The sequence below is a fragment of the Perca flavescens genome, chromosome 13 (genome assembly GCF_004354835.1).
Source record: "Perca flavescens isolate YP-PL-M2 chromosome 13, PFLA_1.0, whole genome shotgun sequence".
Taxonomy (NCBI): Eukaryota; Metazoa; Chordata; class Actinopteri; order Perciformes; family Percidae; genus Perca; species Perca flavescens.
Genome location: NC_041343.1, coordinates 20,028,581 through 20,049,003, shown reverse-complemented (window position 1 = coordinate 20,049,003; position 20,423 = coordinate 20,028,581). Strand labels below are relative to the sequence as shown.

General features: G+C 41.0%; 1 protein-coding gene across 1 annotated transcript; it reads left to right on the top strand.

The window, feature by feature from the left end:
* Positions 1-1,932: 1,932 nt before the first annotated feature.
* On the top strand, positions 1,933-19,590 carry mcf2b (MCF.2 cell line derived transforming sequence b). The gene is made up of 26 exons (XM_028596304.1): positions 1,933-2,134; positions 3,981-4,115; positions 4,648-4,764; positions 4,973-5,122; positions 5,297-5,421; positions 5,626-5,740; positions 5,922-6,041; positions 6,908-7,099; positions 7,594-7,785; positions 7,865-8,045; positions 8,382-8,470; positions 8,898-8,998; positions 9,198-9,264; positions 9,426-9,541; positions 9,680-9,749; positions 9,837-9,929; positions 10,157-10,249; positions 10,805-10,930; positions 11,357-11,572; positions 11,811-11,903; positions 12,081-12,159; positions 12,478-12,517; positions 15,220-15,392; positions 16,039-16,154; positions 17,035-17,147; positions 17,256-19,590. Exons 1-26 carry the CDS (start codon positions 2,084-2,086, stop codon positions 17,335-17,337), a joined length of 3,045 nt encoding a protein of 1,014 aa, XP_028452105.1. The 5' UTR covers positions 1,933-2,083; the 3' UTR covers positions 17,338-19,590.
* Positions 19,591-20,423: the final 833 nt, after the last annotated feature.

The following is a 20,423-nucleotide window of genomic DNA, read 5'->3' as shown; positions in this document are numbered from 1 at the left end:
GTAAGGTTACCCAAAACTGAAAAAATAATGTACATTTCAGTATTTTACAAAAAGGCCTTTTTCAGAGAACAAGAAATGGGTTAACAACATAAAGCTGTTCTGCAGCAATGGAGGTTGATCAAGCTTTGAAAGTTGGTGCTACCAATTCCCACAGGTGTTCCAACTTGTCTGGATTACTTACAACCTACTCTGTTGTATAAAAGTATTGTTGGAACACACTGTGGTACCATACCCTTGTGAGCATTATTTGAACAGTATTGTACTGCAGAAAGTAGGGTGTTGCTATAAAAATGGCGGGGAAAAGGCAATTAACAATGGAAGAGAGACAGACCATCATAATACTTAAGAATGTTGGTCTTTCCTACAGAGAAATTGCGAAGAAAGTCAAGGTGTCAGTGAGTACAGTAATCTTCACCATCAAAAGGCACTTAGAAACTGGGGGAAACTCTGACAGGAAGAGGTCTGGCAGACCCAAAGCCACAACAGAATCAGAAGACAAGTTTCTGAGAGTCAACAGCTTGCGTGATAGGCAGCTCACAGGACAACAGCTTCAAGCACAGCTTAATAGTGGTCGTAATAAGCAAGTCTCAGTTTCAACTGTAAAGAGAAGACTTGGAGCTGCAGGTTTGATAGGTCGAGTTGCAGCAAGAAAGCCATTGCTAAGACGTCAGAATAAGAAAAAGAGGCTTGCCTGGGCCAAGAAACATCGTCAATGGACTACTGAAGACTGGAAGAAGGTGTTATGGACTGATGAATCAAAATTTGAAATCTTCGGTTCATCACGCAGGATTTTTGTACGCCGTTGAGTAGGCGAAAGGATGGTTCATCAGTGTGTGACATCAACTGTCAAACATGGAGGAGGAAGCGTGATGGTCTGGGGCTGTTTTGCTGGATCCAGGGTCGGTGATTTGTACAGAGTGAAAGGCACCCTGAACCAAAACAGTTACCACAGCATTTTGCAGCGCCATGCAGTACCCTCTGGTATGCGCCTAGTTGGTCAGGGGTTCATCCTACAGCAAGATAATGACCCAAAACATAAGTCCAAGCTATGCCAGAACTACCTTAGGAAAAAAGAACAACATGGTAAGCTTAAAAACATGGAGTGGCCAGCACAGTCACCAGACTTAAACCCCATTGAGCTGGTTTGGGATGACCTGGACAGAAAAGTGAAAACAAAGCAACCTACAAGTGCCACACATTTATGGGAACTTCTGCAACAGAGTTGAGAAGAACTTTCTGAAGAATATTTGATTTTCATTGTAGAAAGAATGCCACGAGTGTGTTCAGCTGTTATATCTGTCAAAGGGGGCTACTTTGATGAGTCAAAAATTTAGAATACATTTTGGTTTATAAATTGATTCCATGATATCTTTTTTAACTTAAATTGTTCATTTGTTCTATTCTTTCATTTCAGAGTACAATAAGACATTGAACTGCATGCATTTCAATTAAAACCTGGAAAAATGGGGGTGTTCTAAAACGTTTGACCAGTAGCGTATATGACATTAATCTGTTAGGGTCTCGGAGCAAAGATTTGCTGTTGGGCCCCCCATTAATAAAAAGTGATCCAGAGGTGTCTTACAGTCGCCTGAGTTTCGAGCGCCATCTAGCGGAACCAATGGAAAATAATCAACACTCTCTGTCTCTCTCTGTCCTACCAATACAGAGTGTTTCTCAAGTAAGCCTAATTTAGCAACAAAAAAGGCAAACAAAATATAAGTCATCTTCAAGTCCAGAAACGTGAAGACATCTTCATTTTTTATATCTTAAAGCAGAGTGAGGCAGTGTTGTTAAATATAGGCTTATAGCATATTCATAATAATGCAAATCAAATGAACATTTGTGCAGCGCAGTTGTGGAGCGGCAAACTTATTTTGGCTTTGACGTCAGGTGGTTGAACACACCCCATCCTGGTCCAGAGCAGAACTACGTGTGATGAGGTGCGCACTCAGCGCGCCACTCTGCCCGCGCGGACACTGCAGTGTAGGTTACCGTGCCATCGCTGCTGCGGCTGCTCGCTCCCGACACCACGTCCCGCTGCAGACTTCCCGGGTCCGGGTAGAACAGGGAAGCGCTGAAAGCCATGGCCGAGTCCAACCCTCTGCGGGGCTTCCCCCGTCTGCGCCGGGCCGCGGTAAGCTCTGCCGGGAGGTGGGGGGGTGGGAGGCTTCAAACGGGGCGGCGAGAATACTGCAGCAGAGAGAGGAGCAGAGAGGGAGAGTCAAGCTGTCCTTAAGACAGTTGAGTAGCCTACTGCGACACAGAGGTTGGGATGTGCTCTCACAACAGTGCAAACTGCATTTGATATGCGTATTTACTGTAGAATGCCTCTCGGTGAAGAAGAGACTGGTCAGATTCAGATGGCAGTTCAATGTTAAGTGTCTGTGTAGGAACCAGGACGGGCCAATGACAAACGTGTTTTGTGTGTGTTTTGCGTGTGTGTGTGTTTTGTGTGTGTGTGTGTGTGTGTGTGTGTGTGTGTGTGTGTGTGTGTGTGTGTTTGGGCTGCAGCTGCAGGTACAGAAGAGTCTGCTTTGGCACTGCAGTCTGTAACTATGGAGTGTTTTCAAGTTCTGCAGCTTTATGTAACGGATTTGGAAATAACCATGTGTGAAATACTTAATGCCCACAAACCTAAATGCAGTTGTGGAATGCAGATGTTTTGACAGGTCTGCAATCATCCAATAACATCCATCATGGCTACTATTTTAGTGCATATCCAGATTTATATTGACACTTGGATGACTATTTACTTGCTTTTGTACAAAAGGCTAGTGTAAAAAGGTCAGCCCTTTCTGGGTTAAACGTCTGGGTGTGATAATTGCCACTGTCAGAGAAAAAGCCCATCTGTGCTAAAATACTTGTAGCCTGTTTTGTGTGAGAGGATAACTATCTAATTCTATATCTCACCTGCCTTAGGAGAGTGGAAAGAAATCTCTTCTATGAGCCTTTTCTTCGTTTTACCTGTTGACGCTGTATGCATTACAGTTGAAGATCGTGAAAGCATTGTACCAAAAGCAACACTGTTTTAACACAGATACAGAGGCTTATATAAAGTGTAAAAGTCTTCCATATGGTTAATAATTGGATCTGAGAAAACACTTGTGAAAATGTGGGTGGATAGCAGGTATTTGGAGGAAAGGAGACAAGGATAAGTGCAAAAGATGGCATGTAGGTGAGGAAATAGTCCTTACAATTGGTAGACCACTTGATTATTGCTTTGCTCAGTGGTCATCAGTCTTGTGGCAGTCACATAGCCAAGCTGAAAGAAATAAGACAACACCAATGGTGTTAATCCTTGTGCCACTGTGCTTAATACAGATTAAAAATGTTAAGCAACACACACAGCAGTGTATTTAAGCAATTATTTGTTGCATTTCTTGAAAAAAGTATATGCTGCAGGGGAAAACAGATAGAAATCATAAGAAAATGGAAAGAGCCACACAGAAAACTAATCAAAAATGGATTTTGACCACTTCAAGCTTGCGCAGACCCTGTAACATCCTGAAAATAAAGAATTGGGGGTTAATAGAACAGTTCTATGTTCGTACAAAGAGGGAACAGTGAGGGCATGCAAGGCAGTTTGTCATGAAGAAGAGTGAGGAAACAGCAGAGTCAGTCGAGGAGCTGACTGTGAGACCTGATGAAGTGCTAGAGACAGACCGAGACAGACTTCCCAGATTGACAAAGCGAGATGCTGATGCTGTGTTAAGCCTTGCTAGACTGCACGACTAACAACACTGAGCTGTCAACAATTCTGACTGACTGTCCGACTCCTCTCATCCTGTACTCCTCCAGGGATGTGGTGGAGGAAAAATCCACAAATGTCAGTTTGCCACACTGATTGGCTGACATAAATAATTTCCCTTTACTTTTACTTTGTTCGCTTTTTTCAGTCCTCAGCATACATTTGTCTAAGTTTATAATAATATAACACAGCTAGATTAACAAATGACATAACAGACTTCTTCCTCTTTCAGACCTCATTTCCAGGAAATCTGCATTTGGTCTTGGTGCTCCACCCCTCCGGCTTGTTAAGCTCTGCCCCCAGTCCGTCTTCCAGCACTGACCTGGGCTTCCGCTTCAGCCAGGATGACTTCCTGTTAAAGATGCCGGTGAGAGGGGGTTATAAACTGAGAAAAGACGGGTGGGAGAATATGTTTATGTATAAAAATGGATTTTACTAATCTGATGCAGTACAATCCTGTCTCTGCTCTAAACTACATACAAACTTCCTGTTAATTTTGATAAACAGTTGATGTCATTAGGCTTGTTTGAGATGAACTGCGCCTTGCCTGTAAAGTAGACGAGAGCAGGCGACAGCAGCAGGGGGCGGTGACAAAAGTCCGCTGTCAAGTCGGACAGTTTCCAGCCGATTCCAGCAGCCTTCAGGCTGAACAGGAAGTCACAGAAACACCGTGGTCCGATTCAGATTTTAATAAAATGTTATCAGACCCATATATCAGCTTGTACACAGTCTCCAGTTGTTTTAATTATGACAGAGTAGCTCTCAAAATGTTCTACATGTGATCTGTTGCTTTAATTAAGCCTATTCTCTTCTCTCTGATGATGTGATGCTATTGTTAAAATGTCAAACACAGTACTGGCCAGGTGGCTTCTAAGTGCCTTGTGGCTCTGTGTTTTTAGGTGGTGATGCTGCGCTCAGTTGGTGACCTGCTGCGCTACATCGACGAAAACCACCTGACATCAGACTTCACTGCAAAAGTGGAGTACTGCCAAAGTGACTGGATCGTCCTCCGCACGGTATACACCTCTGATGCTAGTCAGTCCACCAGCGCTTGGCATGCTGCTGTTGAATATGAAGAAGTTACAGCTAGATTATGTTTGCTACAAACTCCACACTTCCTTATGGTGTTTGCAACTAAAAATAAAACACAATAAATGATAATTTCGCTAAAACTACTTAATTGGACAAACCCACATGAATTAGAAATGTTGTGTGTGTCTGCAGGCTATTGAGACCTTTGCGGTGACAGTGAAGGAGATCGCACAGCTGCTGCAAGGCTTTGGATCAGAGCTATCTGAGACCGAACTTCCGGATGAAGCTAGTGCCATCGAGTTCCTGCTGCACTCACACACACACCGATACCGACAGATGAAGGTTGACCTGGCTCTTCTCGCTTGTCTTTCTTACTCTCTCTCTCTCTCTCTCTCTCTCTCTCTCTCTCTCTCTCTCTCTCTGTGTGTCTGGTAGTTTTTGTATTTGATGTCTCTGTCTGTTCTTTTGCAGTTTTTTTCATTTGTCTTTTTGTTTTTGTTTGCCATGTTGTTTCAGGACGACATCCGGAGTGTGCTGAAAGAAGGACGGCTGCTGCTGTCGAACCTGGAGACTGTCAAGGCCTCTAAGAGAGATGTAGAGGAGGAGAGGGAACTAAAATCAGACATGGACACTGTTCAGAGGTACAGCATCAGTGAATAAGTGCAGTACAGCATGAGGTCAGGCATCTTCTGAAGAGAAATTACTTGGACACGAGACAAACTGTTAGTATTGAGAGAAGGATTAATAGATGAAAGGACATTTTCTCAGTTTGACACTAACATCTTATTAAACCTGTTTATTACTAGGCAGCTATAGTGAAACTGAGTCTGTCATGTGTGTTTTAGGCTCCTGACTCAGCTCAGAGACATGGAGGAGGCATTTGATGGCTTCTTTGAGAAACACCACCTGAAGATGCAGCAGTACCACCAGCTGCTGCATTATGAAATGAGTTTCCAGCAGGTGTGATGATTGGGGTCTGTAATTTTCGCCCTGAGCCTATGTTGCACTGCTCTGACGATTAACTGTGTGTGTGTGTGTGTGTGTGTGTGTTTGTGTGTTGTGTGTGTGTGTGTGTGTGTGTGTGTGTGTGTGTGTGTGTGTGTGTGTGTGTGTGTGTGTACGCACACGTGCGTGAGTGTAGATGGAGGAGGTACTGGAGAGGATCACTAACCAGGAGATGGACATTGCCTCTGTGGGAACCACGGTGGTGCAGACGGAACAACTATTGAAGGACCTGGCAATGCTGGACACACACGCTCAGGTCACAAACACAAACAAAGTCACACAACAACATGAATACAACAACAGTTTGAGATGTGGTTTGAAGGAAGTGACAGGGCAGAATGAAATGCATTTATTTACATAATGTTTTGGTTCTGATGCTTCTTGTACCTTCCATTCTTTTTTAATTGCACTTTTTACTGAGGAAAAGCATTTTTAGATTTTTTTTGTTACCTAGGCATTAGGGGTGGGAAAAATTGATACAGCATAGTATCGCAATATTGTCTGTGGCAATACTGTATTGATACACAGACACCAAGTATCAATCTTTTATTATATATGTGTTGGTCAGTCTGTCTGCTTGACAATCCCATTTTGCAGCAATAAAATTTAAGTGAGATGAACAGACAGAGAAATGTATCTTTTTAGATAAAACAGATGATGACAACATTTCCTTTTGGGGATATAATTTGAAATTGGGAAAAATATGAAGTTGGAAAAAAGGTAATGAATTGCAATATATTGCAAAATATTGCAATATGTTTGAAATTGCAATAATATCGTGACGTAAGTATCGTGATGATATCGTATCGTAAGGCCTCTGGTGATTCCCACCCCTACTAGACATGGTCCTTATTCCCCCTTCTGTCATTGCTAGTCACTCTAGAAGCTATAGGCCTATTTGCAGTGGAAGAACAGCTCCTCCTACAGATTTCATGTTATACAGGTATTTAGCTGGTTCCTTATTAGGTCCAATGGCACACAGTATTTAGGGCTCATTATGAGAAACAATTATGTCTGTCTTCTGTAAACTATAATTGTCTTCTTCCATCAGGAACAACTTTTGGATGTTTGGGAACCCAAGTGGAAATCAGTTTAAACCTTAATGTGTGTTTTGTGGCTCAGGAGGAGATGGCTCGTGCCCAGGTGGTTATCCTGCATGGCCATCAGTTGGCCACCAACCACCATTACGCCCTGGCGCTCATCATCCAACGCTGCAATGAGTTGCGACATCGCTGTGACATCATCACCACTGCCATACGCACCAAGCGGGCCTCCCTTACCCGAGCACGAGACCTGCTGCTCCGCCTTGAAGGGGTAAAAATGCTGACACGACACACAAACTCAATGATGCACACATTTAACCTTAGAATTATTGCAGCAAAAAAAAACATTAAAAGAATAATAATATTTTCAAGTATTTTTGTTTCACTGGCCCTTTTTTGACTGTGAATGCTCTGCTCATTTTATAAGTTTCAGCACAAACCGCAAGTATTGTAAGCTTTATTGTGATATTAATTCTCACAAATGCAGGTATGCAATGCCACTACATTTTCATTCTTCTGTCCTCCGTCTCAGATTAGTGCTCCTTAATGAAAGCTAATGTTTTGTTGAATGAGAGAAAGGGGGCAGAAAAGGACAAATGTGATCTTTTCTTTGTTCTTTATTTTGATCACATAAAAAATATACATAATGTGCCTTAAAACATGTTTTTCCTTGTGTCCTATGCTTGTGTGTGTGTGTGTGTGTGTGTGTATATGTGTGTGTGTGTGTGTGTGTGTGTGTGTGTGTGTGTGTGTGTGTGTGTGCAGGCCCTTCGGTGGTGTGACGAGGGCGCCTATCTACTGGCGAGTCAGATGGTGGACAAGTTCCAAACCAGAGAGGGAGCGCAGGAGGCACTGCAGTACCTGAGCTTCCACCAGGAGAGGGCGCCGTCCGCACTGAAAAACAGCCAGGACATTCTGAGCCTTGAGTTTGAAGCCATACTCACCCCACAGCTGCAGGTAACCCACGCTACTGAACACAAACACACAAGATGATCCACAACTCACCTCCACTTACACCTTGTTTCTTTCTTTGTAGTCCCAAATTTCTATTGTTACAGAGAAGCTGAACTCGATGCAGTCTATGATTAGAAACAGAGAGCAGTGTCTGAAAAAGTTGGCGGATGTACAAGTCAGACCGATTCAGCTGGTGGCCCCAAGGCCTGAACCTGACCACACCTTGCAGCGCTGCAAGTCACCCCTCTTCTCCCCCAAACATGGTACGACCCCCTCCAATGGCCCATTATCTCATTCCATAGCTGTTACTCCACTTATTTCTAAAGTTTGGATTTGTATTCATGGTTGAGATTCGGCCCACGTTCTGTTGTTGACTAGGATGTTATTATGATACAGTTATGTCAACTTCACTCCTTACAAGCCCCACTCTTACTTCTTCTCTCGCCTGTATTCCCCTTCTCGTGGCATTTGACATTTAGCATGTTTTGTTCTCTCTTTTATATCTCATGTGCAGTCTTTTTTAAGCATTTCCCTTGTGCTCTGTCATCACCAGTTGTAATTGTGTGTGTGTGTGTGTGTTTGTATGATTCTCTCCACAGGTGTAGACTTTAACGTCCTAAATTCCAAGTTCTCCTTTGACCTGCTACCTGGCAAAAGAGCCGCAAGGAGGAACAACAGCCAACGCAAGGTGCGTGCGTTTTTAGCCAACTGGTTAGATAAATCCTAAGGATTTCAGTGATCCTTTGACTTTTCCTGTAGTGCTACCATGAGGTTCACATTGTGGTTTAGAGAGGCATTTCTCAACAACTACTGAATAGATTGTCTTGAAATGTGGTACACACATTCATATCCCCCTCAAGATGAATGGCAATCATTTCAGCGCATCCTTGCCATCTAGCACCATCATCAGGGCAAAATTTCAATTTGTCCAATAATGTGGTACATTGGTTTATTATGACCAAATACCTGCAAAACTAATGATACTTTCTTTTGTGTTTAATGTTAATTAGCAAATGTTTGCAGCATAATGTTAGTGATCAAACATGCCAGAACCTGTCTTACAAATGTGTCCAAGGCTCCAAGCTGAGGTACTTGTTTCATGTGTGTTTTGTCAGATTGAGGTAATGCATGATTTCCAAGGCAACTGCAGCTCTCTGTATGGATCCACCACTGAAACAGATTCAGAGGCAGAAGACAATCCAGAGCAGGTCACACGGTACGGAATTTTTCATCTGGCCCACATAATCCTTCACCTAAAGCTTGACCTGTGACTTTAACTTGCTCTTTGTGTATTACACATTCTGCAGCTGTTTGTTTAGGAGACTTTCTACTTTTTTGTGGTCACAGTGTGCACAGTGGCTTTATGTCTTTTCTTGAGCTTTGCATTCAGATTTTGTGTATGTGTCTCCTTATAGCCATATAATGAAGGAACTGATAGCTACAGAGAGGATCTATGTGGACGAGCTGCTCTCTGTGCTTTTGGTGAGTTTATTTTAGAATATATTTATGGCATTATGTATTTCCTGTTTTCTCCGATCAAGTTCTCCTCTCCTCTCCTCTCCTCTCCTCTCCTCTCCTCTCCTCTCCTCTCCTCTCCTCTCCTCTCCTCTCCTCTCCTCTCCTCTCCTCTCCTCTCCTCTCAGGGCTACAGGGCAGAAATGGAGGACCCATCCATGTCTAATCTTCTTCCCTCAGCTCTACGCAGCCAGAAGGATGTTCTGTTTGGCAACATGCCAGAGATTTACCAGTTCCACAGCAGGCAAGACACACACACACACACACACACACACACACACACACACACACACACACACACACACAAGCTGTCACAGAGTTGTCCTTGTCTCCCCCTCTTTTCATGCAAATCCGATTTCATTTTATTTTCCTTCCCATTTAGGATCTTCCTCCAGGATCTGCAGGGTTGCCTGGAGACACCAGAGAGGGTGGGGGCTTGCTTCCTGCAACGGGTGAGAAAAAATGAAGATAAACATGGGAACTTAATGTGAAGTGGTATGATATCTAAGTGTGTGTGTGTGTGTGTGTGTGTTGTGCAGAAGAAGAAGTTCCAGGTGTATGAGCGTTACTGCCAAAACAAGCCTCGCTCTGAGTTGCTATGGAGACAGTGCTCTGATTCGCCCTTCTTTCAGGTACATACACACCAAATCTTGTGTGATTCATAATTACATGATCTACTCATTGTCTCATATTGATGGTATGAAAACCATTAGGATTAGTGTCGATAGCAGATATAATAATGAGATATTTGCTTGTAAATCTGTTTTGTTTTTTATTTTCAGAACAGAATCCTGTTTTGAATCCAGTTCTGCTTTGTGCATTAAAGCAAAATCTGTCTAAAATGGATCTCTCTATGCAGGAGTGCCAGAATAAGCTGGACCACAAGCTGGGTCTGAACTCTTACCTCCTGAAACCAGTCCAACGCCTCACCAAGTACCAGCTGCTACTCAAGGTTCTGTTCATCTGAGTCAGTCAGTGATAGAGTCCTGTTGAAATGCAGCTCACACCATGACATGCATGTTTAAAAGATTTAGTTTTTAGGTGCTATCATAAAGGCAAACAGTTTTGAGATTACATGTCCGTCATTTCAGAAAATCCTGACTTTTTCTTTTTGCGTAATGATAGCAAGCATTGAGTGACTCTTGATAAGCTTTTTTTATCATGATGAGACAAAACAGAGACAATAATGTCAAGGCAGTCCATCCAATAGTTGTTGAGATATTTCACTGTGGATAAAATTGGTGGGCTGACCAGCTGACCTAGTCAGGTCAGTATGCACTTTAATAGGTTTTGTTTAGAAAATAAATACATATTCCATTCAGATTGATGAATGGATAAAGGGATGATGGCACACAGAGAGCCAAACAGGCACAGAGACAAATTGACAACATAGATGCCATTTATCCAGACAAAACTGATTTGTATACGTAGACGTTCATACAGGCAAACTAGATTAGATAGACTGGAAAACACTGACCTGCCAACCTGTGTCTCTGGCCCTGTTCAGGAGCTGTTGAAGCACTGTACAGAGGAGCGATACCGATATGAACTCCAAGAGGCTCTCAACTCCATGCTGGAGCTGCTGAAGTCTGTCAACGACTCCATGCATCAGATAGCCATCACTGGATATCAGGTACCAACCAGCAAAATCAATAGAAACAATAGAGACAGTGGATGCCAGATTTATGACACATTATTGTTTTAATATGAAATGGTCCACTTATCCTGTCTTCAGCACTGTTTTTGCTTGATGTGATTAATATGAGATAAAAATTCACAAAGTAATCTACAAAATAAAGATAGAAGCTTATTTGGTTGCAAATCACTACAACTCTGTGCAATCTCTGATAGACTGAAGTATAGTGTTGAATTGCATTGCTAATAGTAGTTAGTAGAAACTAGTTTTCTATTCATGTTAATATAGTCTATGTAATGTGTTTTGTGTGGAACTACTTTGAGTATCTTAAACATTGCTATAAAGTGATAGCACTGATTTCTTACTTGTTGTTGATGTTCATGTATGTTATGTATTTTCTTTCCACCTGTCTGTCTGTCCCAGGGTGACCTCAGTCAGCTGGGCCGAGTGGTGATGCAGGGAGGCTTCAGCGTATGGATCAGCCATAAGAGGGCAGCGGTGCGCATGAAGGAGCTGGCCAGGTTCAAACCCATGCAGAGACATCTCTTCCTCTATGACCTCGCCCTGCTCTTCTGCAAACGCAGAGACGATGACACCCACGACAGGACGCCTTTCTACACTTTCAAATCCTGTCTCAGAGTAACAATATATAATACACTTACTTTATTAGGTACACCGAGCTACAGCCAATGCACTCCAATTCAACAGCCCTACAATAAATCCTCCCTTTATGAAGCTTATCATATTGTGTTATTTTTGTTGAATTGTATTGCATATTATTGGTGCACATGGTGTAATCCTTGGTTGCAGTTTATAATTAAAATAACAGTAATGACGAGTGATACTGAAATGTAATGATTTTCCTCTTTTTCTGTAGATGAGTGCAGTGGGAATCACAGAAAATGTGAAAGGAGATGTGAAGAAATTTGAAATCTGGTACAGTGGCAGAGAAGTAGTGTACATAGTTCAGGTATTTGATCTTTTGCTTTCTATTTTCTATCTTTTTTTTGTTTCAGTGTCTGTACCTTTAGCTTATTAACTCAAACCTCTATTGTGTTATTGTATCTGTGTGTGTGTGTGTGTGTGTGTGTGTGTGTGTGTGTGTGTGTGTGTATGTGCGTGTGTGTACGTGCGTGGATGTGTCTAGGCTCCCACACTGGAGGTCAAAGTTGCCTGGCTGACAGAGATTCGAAAAATTCTCACCAACCAGCAGAAAATGCGCCAAGGTTTCTATCACAGCTATAATTCATTCGCTGCCTCTATGTGTACATCATTTTTTGAAATGCCTGATTTCATTTTGTTTGACTTAGATTCCTCTCTGATTTGTTTATGTGAAAAGGTAATATAGGACTGTATATCTATTATTTAACCACTAGCTTTTTGGTTTAGTTTTAATGGAAACATCCCATAGACATATCAGATTCAGACTCAGTTCAAGTTTTCTCATGAAGGTTTTAGGGTAGAATCCAGTTTGTTGTTTGGATGATTCACTTTCCCTATATGTATTATATATCAGTGTCTTATGTCCCCTCTCCTTTTCTCAGATGAGACTCCTTCTCTTTCAGACAACCCTCTTTCTGACAGGTGATTCTTTCTGCATGACCCCTCTACTGTCCTCTGTATCAGTTTATGACCTTCTGATGTGTGGTGGTGGGAATGGGTCAACTCACTTTTAATCAATTCAGAAATTGATTTAAAACATGATGCATTAAGGAAGATACCTCAGCTACAGTGTTAATGATGGATATTCAATTTCTGAAATGATAATGAAATAACCCCTCAGTTTCACCCACATGCCAACCTAACTTTTTTCAAAACAAAGCATCATGTTTAAGTACACAGGATTTTAAAGTTATTGAATGCGTTTGTATGTGTGCATTGTGTGTATATGTGATTGTATTAGCATCTTTGTCACTACCCTTCAGAACTGGTATTCATGACTAGGTTGAAAAGTTCTGCAGGTGGCTTTAACACGGTCTGTAGTGCTGAATAGCGAAGCTGCTGAATTTCAGCACCATGGAGAGCACTAAGTCCTGAATCTACTGTGATGCAAAAACCAAATTCTTTAGAAGTTATGTTAATGATCCCGGGGTTCAGCAAGCTTTTAAATATCACAGTGTCAGTAAAGGTGTTTAGGTGACAACTACCAAATTATAAGTAAACATTTTTATAACACTATTAGTTTGCCAAGATCTTACAGTTGTAGCTCTGATGTTTGTTAGTCATTGGAAGCACTGGTTCTCTAGGATAGTGTGGAAAATAAATTAACAATAAACAACTTGTAATTGGCTTATTAGGCAGAAAAAATATTAACATTGGCACACATTTATTTGAGGTGTCAAATATTTGAAGACTATGGTGCAATTTTAGAACTTAAAATATTCTACTGTATATATTTATTTTTCAACAAATTCCATGAACACCATCAATCAATAATCCTTATTATATAATGATAATTATTGTTTATGTATCCAAAGCCTGATATAGTTTCTTCTCCTGTGCCATATACCTCCTTTATTGTCTAAAAACAATTAAAAACATACCAATGAGCCACACTGTTGCTATGGATGACATGTTCCTTAATCACCAAAGATAACAGCACTGTGTCTTATTTTTAGTCAACCCTACATACACGGTCCTGCTGCCGTAAATACTAGCTCACCAAATGTGTATTAATCTGGGGTTGAAATTAGTCCCCGAAAAATGCGCTATTTTCTCCTATTTTTCAAAAATGTTTGGAAAAACTATAGTGCCCAGCTGTTTTAGGAAATTAAAGAGACTTAAAAAAAAAATCAAACTGTATATTTGTGACACATTTTTAAAGATTCACATCTTCAGTTGTAACCAGTGGGCCAAGTCCTAGGGAATTTAGAAGGTACTTACCCATTGTTAGTTTTGGTCTTTTCATGGGGTTTGTTGATAATATAAAATAATGACAGCCTTGCCCGTTTAGTGGATACACTCACAAAGGCTCACAGTTCAGTTGTCAAAGTATCTGAGCATGGGATAATCATATTCAGAGATTTGTGGAAAGTAGGGTTGGGTATCGTTTGTTTTTTTTTCGATTCCGGTGCTAAATCGATACTTTTAAAACGGTGCCGGTGCCTAAATGGTACCTGAACCGGTACTTTTCAATAAAGTAAAAAAAAACAACAACAGTCAGTGACTTGTTTATTGCTAAGGCCATGGTCGAAATTAAAGATTTAATAATAACGTAATAACAATAACTTATTTCACCAGTAAATTGCTGTTGAACCCCAGATGGGAAAAGGGTATTTTACAATTACTGTCAATGCACCACAAGGCTACCAGTTTTAAGTGAATCTGTGTTGTTTTTATTCCGACAATGGCAGCTGCAAGTGGACGCACCGTCTGTGTTGTTTAATTCCGACAACGGCAGCTGCAAGTGAACGCACCGTCTGTGTTGTTTAATTCCGACCATATAAACATACTGTATATCTATGAATTGCGACAACGGCAGCTGCTGCACTGCAGAGCAGACTGTTACATCCCGCTGTAGAAGTCCTCCACAGTGAAATACAGTCATACTTTACACTGTTTAACGTTAGCTGTCAGCATTTTAACCGTGATTAATCCAGCTGCTAGCTAAAGGTAGGCTAACGTTACATGCTGTCAGGTGTAGTGTAAAGTCAGGCACCGAAATGAGGCACCGAAACTTTCGTTCTTATTCGGTCTCGTTACTACCGTTTACGTCGGCACCGGTTCCCTATTGGCACCGAGTTTCGGTACCCAACCCTAGTGGAAAGAGATGGAAGATGAGATACTATGAATGTTTGTCACTTTGAATGATTTGTGTACATGGTATGTGTAGGTCACATAGCATTTGTAAATAATTAACATGTTTTTACTTTATTTAGGAGATAGGTAGGCTGTAACTATTCAGACAAAGTGACTTTCAAACATTTGTCTGTGATTGTCCTAATTTTCTTTCCATATGTTTGACTATATGGAACAACCATCTACTACTTGAAGCCACACTGTGGATTATTTGCAAATGCTGTTTAATCAAGGCCTTGTATGTGTGCAGAATACTGTGTGAAGTAATATTTCCATATATAGCAGCGCTCTCTGATATAATTGATATTTGTGTTATAAATTCAAACATCCTTTGAAATCAGACGCTGAAATATATGTGATTGTGAAGTTAACGGAATGCTGTTTTAATTTACAGAATGTGGATGAGCTTGTTTTGTGACACCGTGGTTGTTGTTCGTTCGTTTTTGTTTGTTGTGGTCGTGTCTTGTTCCCATGGGGATGCGGTTTAGTGCATCAGAGATGTGTGTGTCGTGGGGCGGAGCATCGGTGGGAGGCTGCTCAGCGTGTCTCCCTGTTCCTCACAGCTCCTCTGCAACAAACCACTCCCACAGGCTGCGATGGGAGGAGTCAATGCACACTAGCCCCGCCCACTCGGAACCTGTGGTTAACTCACCTCAACGCAGTAAGTTGTTATGGCATTGACATTGACATTGTTCTCGAGGGGAAATTTGTCTTGTAGCCTGCGGAAACATAGAACGCACAAGTTAAATATTAGATACGTAAAACATAATAAAATGCTATAAAACTTCAACGCAGAATCAAGGGCATTTAACCCTTTGATGGTATGCAATAAAAAAGTAATGACTGACTCTACCATGGAGTTGGAGAAGAGTGTCATGAGTTTTCCACACACCCCAAAGCAGCTCATTGCTGAGCTTTGTTATATTTATTTATTTATATATATATATATATATATATATATATATATATATATATATATATATATATATATATTTTTTTTTTTTTACCGATTGTGATAGTGTTAGCATTGAATGTTAGCTGGCTTTTGAACCTGCCCAATGACCTGACCCTTAATAATGGTCTCAATGGGAGTGTAGGGCTTCATTTTAAAGTCAAAACACATATCTTTACATTTCCTGAAGTAGAAGGTTTGTTTGGAATACACAGAAGAAGAATTTAGTAGTTTCATGATCACCCTGTGTTTGTGTGTTTTTTGAAAAGTTTTTTGAAAGTGGAGACACAGATCATGGAATATTAGTGATTAAAAAGTGTAGCAATACCATTTTTAGTTGTCTTGTCACCTGCAGCTTGGCCTGTTCCTGCACACTCCGTGGCGATCTGTGAGGGCCTGGAGGACTGGGGTGCAGCTACAGACCTCTCCAACCTATCGGACTCAGACGAGGAGGATCAGCCCGCCCCCCTGGTGAGAGTTTATTACGGTCATGGCACAGGTAGTATTGAAGAAATTATTTGTTGTTATGTCTAGGGGCATTTATGAACATTAAGCCTTGCAGCTATACCAGTAGTGCCAAGTGCCATCAGTTGCCGAAAACTAAGGATACAGGTCTTGCCTAATCCCCAGGTGAGCTCGACTCGACTCCCAATGTATGGCCTCCCTCAACTGGGTGGTGGGACCGGGCCCAGGGTCCTTTTGCATTGCCAACCATACACTGATGACCGACAGCTTGGTGGTAGCCTGGGAAAACCTTGACGAACTTCCGGCAAATTTGAGATTTACTCTGCAAATCAGTCTGGCCAAGAGCCCATTAAAGCCCATTTCCTATTTTTCTAAATTGAGGCACCAGTCACAACCGTTGAGCTTTACACGATGACGATAGCGCAGCAACAGCAAGCAGCTTTTTGTTTACATTCAACATGGCGGCCACCAAAGCGCAGCAACCCGTTGATGCCGCTGTCGCTGCTACGTCACCCAGATCGTTGGTCTGATTGGTTGAAGGACTATCCAATTGCGTCCAGAGGCATTTGAGCAGCATCCGTTGGTGACGCCCCTTTGGAAATGGACTGTGAATGAAGCTTCCCCAGACCCACTCTCAGTTACAACTGAGAAGGGTCTGGTGTCAACCAGGCTAGCTTGGTGGGCAAACGCAGACAGAAACTAAACCAAAATACTTTGGAATAAGGCTTATAATCCTAAATTGGTCAAAAAAGCCTGTACTCCTATCTATCTATCTATCTATCTATCTATCTATCTATCTATCTATCTATCTATGACTGTTGTGCATGTGGAAAAGTATCAAAATGCACCGTTCTCCTGCGTTTTACTTGTCTTTCTTTTGTTCCAGGTGGCGGGCAGGTACAGGGTCATGGTAGAGAGCAGCATGGCCAGCACGGATGACATCATCTTTAACTGCGGGGATGTCATCCAGCTGCTGCATGAAGAATTGTCGGGAATGTGGTAAAATAGGCTACCTGTTTCAGAAATATTGATTATGCACACATTTTAATTGAGATGCAAAAAAACTTGGAGACGTTGTCTGTGTTGTGTTTATGTGTGTAATCACAGGATGGTAAAGAATATAAGTCGTGGGGAAGAAGGGCGTGTTCTATCTGAGGACCTGCATAGGATTCTGGGAGAAACATGCTAAGAGCCAATCAGAACAGAGGATAGATGACACTACTTCATCAACTTCCTGACCAAAAGGGGGCATCTGACTCTGCCAAGACGTTCAGCAGATCAACAGATTGAAGCACATCAACTGCATATTTAACTACTGTGACACTTTGACCTCAGAAAGCTGTAAACTACAGAATGGACCTCAGACTGTAGCAATACAAAGCACATATGTGGGATCTTTTTATTTATGTATCTATTCCAGCAGTAAATCAGTAGATTATTTAGACTTGGGGTTGTAACTAAAGACGTTGAACTTTTTTTGGGCCTTTATTCATATGTACAGCATAGACCTTTGTTGATGTCTTCAAGTTTTATCATTTCTATTTTCTTATGAAATATGACAGAAATCATGCATATGCCTACTAACATATCTTTACTGTCCATGTGCCAAACAGCGCAGCTAATTATTGTGGCTTCTTTTTGTATAACACTGTAAAATAGCTTTACCTTGGGGGGTGTTATTGTTTGCAATAAATGTAAACCCTCTTTCTTTCATACAGCAGCCAGCTACGTCACTAGAGGGTTTGCATGTGATGTTACCGTATGCCAAAATCGTTACTCCACCTCTTAGTGGCAAAAGCACTCTTTCAGCATCTGCTTGGTGCGTTCATATGACAGAAGAACAAGAAAAAAAACAAGGCAAGATCAGACTATTCAGCAATATTCAGTCAAGGTTTCGCCATTCATAGCAGCCATAGTGGGTTTGTTTTGCCACTCAGTGGTGTTGGTTATGGATGTATATGTGAAAATCTCATTGTATACCCTCTATAGATATTTTTCAACATATCATAGCAGGAAAAGTACAGGTGCAATTAATAACATAAGTAATGTGACCAATTTTGTCTCGCATTGCCAGACTCCTCCACAGCCAAATGTCAATGCTGGAGTATAGTCTACTTACACCTCTTATCAATTCTGCGATAGGATAAAAAAAACTCTCTGGCTTGTTTGTGTTTCTTTAAACCAATCACAACCGTCCTGGGTGGCACTAAGCCCCGGATGCAGCAACGGTGCCATTGCTAAATAGATAGCGATAGGAAAGGGGAGAGACATAGAGCGCGTCTCTACATGCCTTATCCCAGCATTGTATATCCGTTGAGCCAGTTATTTCACAATTACTCAGTTGGAAATTTCAGTGGAGCAGAGCCTTTGTTAAGGTAATTCGTTCCACCTGTTCTTCTCCTGCTATGACAAGTAGCGGATAGTACTGCAGTACTTATGCAGGATAAACAACAAAGTGTACTACTACACAATGTCTACATTGGCTTTCAATGGGGCTGGTTGTTGCTTTGATAAATAAATTGTAGATATTTCAAAAGTGAATTAATTTGCCAATGTATTTAATTTTTGCTGCTGTTGACGGTGATAATGTGGTGTTATAATAACGGTGTTATTTTTGTCAACATTTTTCCTTTGGAATTTGTTGATTTTTTTGATTGGTGATAATTCTGCAACTCTTCCATCAAGTGAATCTCCTCCTCGGCTGCAGCTGTTATTACCACGGAGATGAGACAAGCTTTATTGTTCGCTGCTCTGCAAGGACAAATCACTGCACATGCCTATTGCTTTATTTCTGTCTTTACTGCTATTCTACACCAACAGGGGAACTATGCTCAGTAGGTAGTAACTGTAAATAGTGTAGAATTATAATTGCCAGGGGAACTATTAGAGTTACATTGTGAATTACTAAATTACATGTTGATTTTTAATTTAGGGAGCTGATCTAATGAGAAAAACATTCACAGGAGACCATTTTAACTTCTGTAAAACTGCCTGGTTTTAAAACTGATTTTCTTTACACTGTTCAGAGCAACTTTCAAACAAAGTGGTTATGAAAACACTGACACTTTACCAGCTGAGGGTTATTTCCTGAAGAGCAGACCGATACAGTATAATTACTTAAATTGCTGACAGTTTTTCAGTTAACTGTAAATATGTGAATGGTAAAAATCTAAATTTTAGATGTTAAACACAATGTTGGACAATAGCTGTGTAAATGGTGAAACGTTTATGGACAGTCAGATGTTGACACTCAGCTATCAAGTGACAAAAGGTACATTAGATTCCTGCAGTATTTTGCTGAATCTCCGAGAACTATATTATTCTAATCCAGCTGGAAACACAGAGTTAAGATGAACTTTAATACTGAATAGAGATTCATTTTCACCCACAGTTAGAACCTTATAATCACTTGATAGTGAGTGACATCTAAATAAGATGTGACCCATTAATGAGTAACATTTTATCATGTTTAATTTATTTTAAATAGAGATGTTCCGATACCAGTATTGGCTCCAAAACTGCCTAAAACGCTGGTATCGCTATCGGGAAGTACTGGAGTTTATGCACCGATCCGATACCACGTAATAAAGCCCTAAAGAAAATCTACGTTAAAGTAGTTTATAACAAAAGAAAGTTTTGTGGCATTCATTGTTTGCATTTGTTCATGTTTCACAAAGAGTTTAACCTGAGCCAGACCGACAACAAAGATAGAAATAATATCACATCCATACAGGGATAGTAGTATACAGTTTTTAAAACATAATAAAATATAGGACACACTGGTATCAGATCGGTACTCGGTATCGTCCAATACGTAAGAATCGGTATCGGGAAGAAAAAATGGTATCGGACCATCTCTAATTTGAAATCCACCCATGCTAACATCAGACGTTCTCAATGGTAAGGATATAATATGACTTTTCCACAGTACCTTTAACTGGTGTTTGCTGCTTTTGCTCATTTTGCACTTTTTTGATATTTTAAATTATTGTAAAAGCTTGTATTATAATGCCAAATGTATATGATTATTTTCCAAAATATAAGCATGATTATTTGATTTGATTCAACATGACTGATGTGATTTCTTCCCTATATAAATAATATAGTATCTGCTTACTGACAGAGCTTTATAAAGTGAATGCACCCACACAGGTGTTTTCACTTATCTTGTCTGATTAGGCTATGTTAGCGTGTACAGTCTACACTTGAGTGACATTTCCCTAACTCTGCTGCTAGTTTTGTGGCACCCGTTAGGATGGCCCGGGACAGCTCACA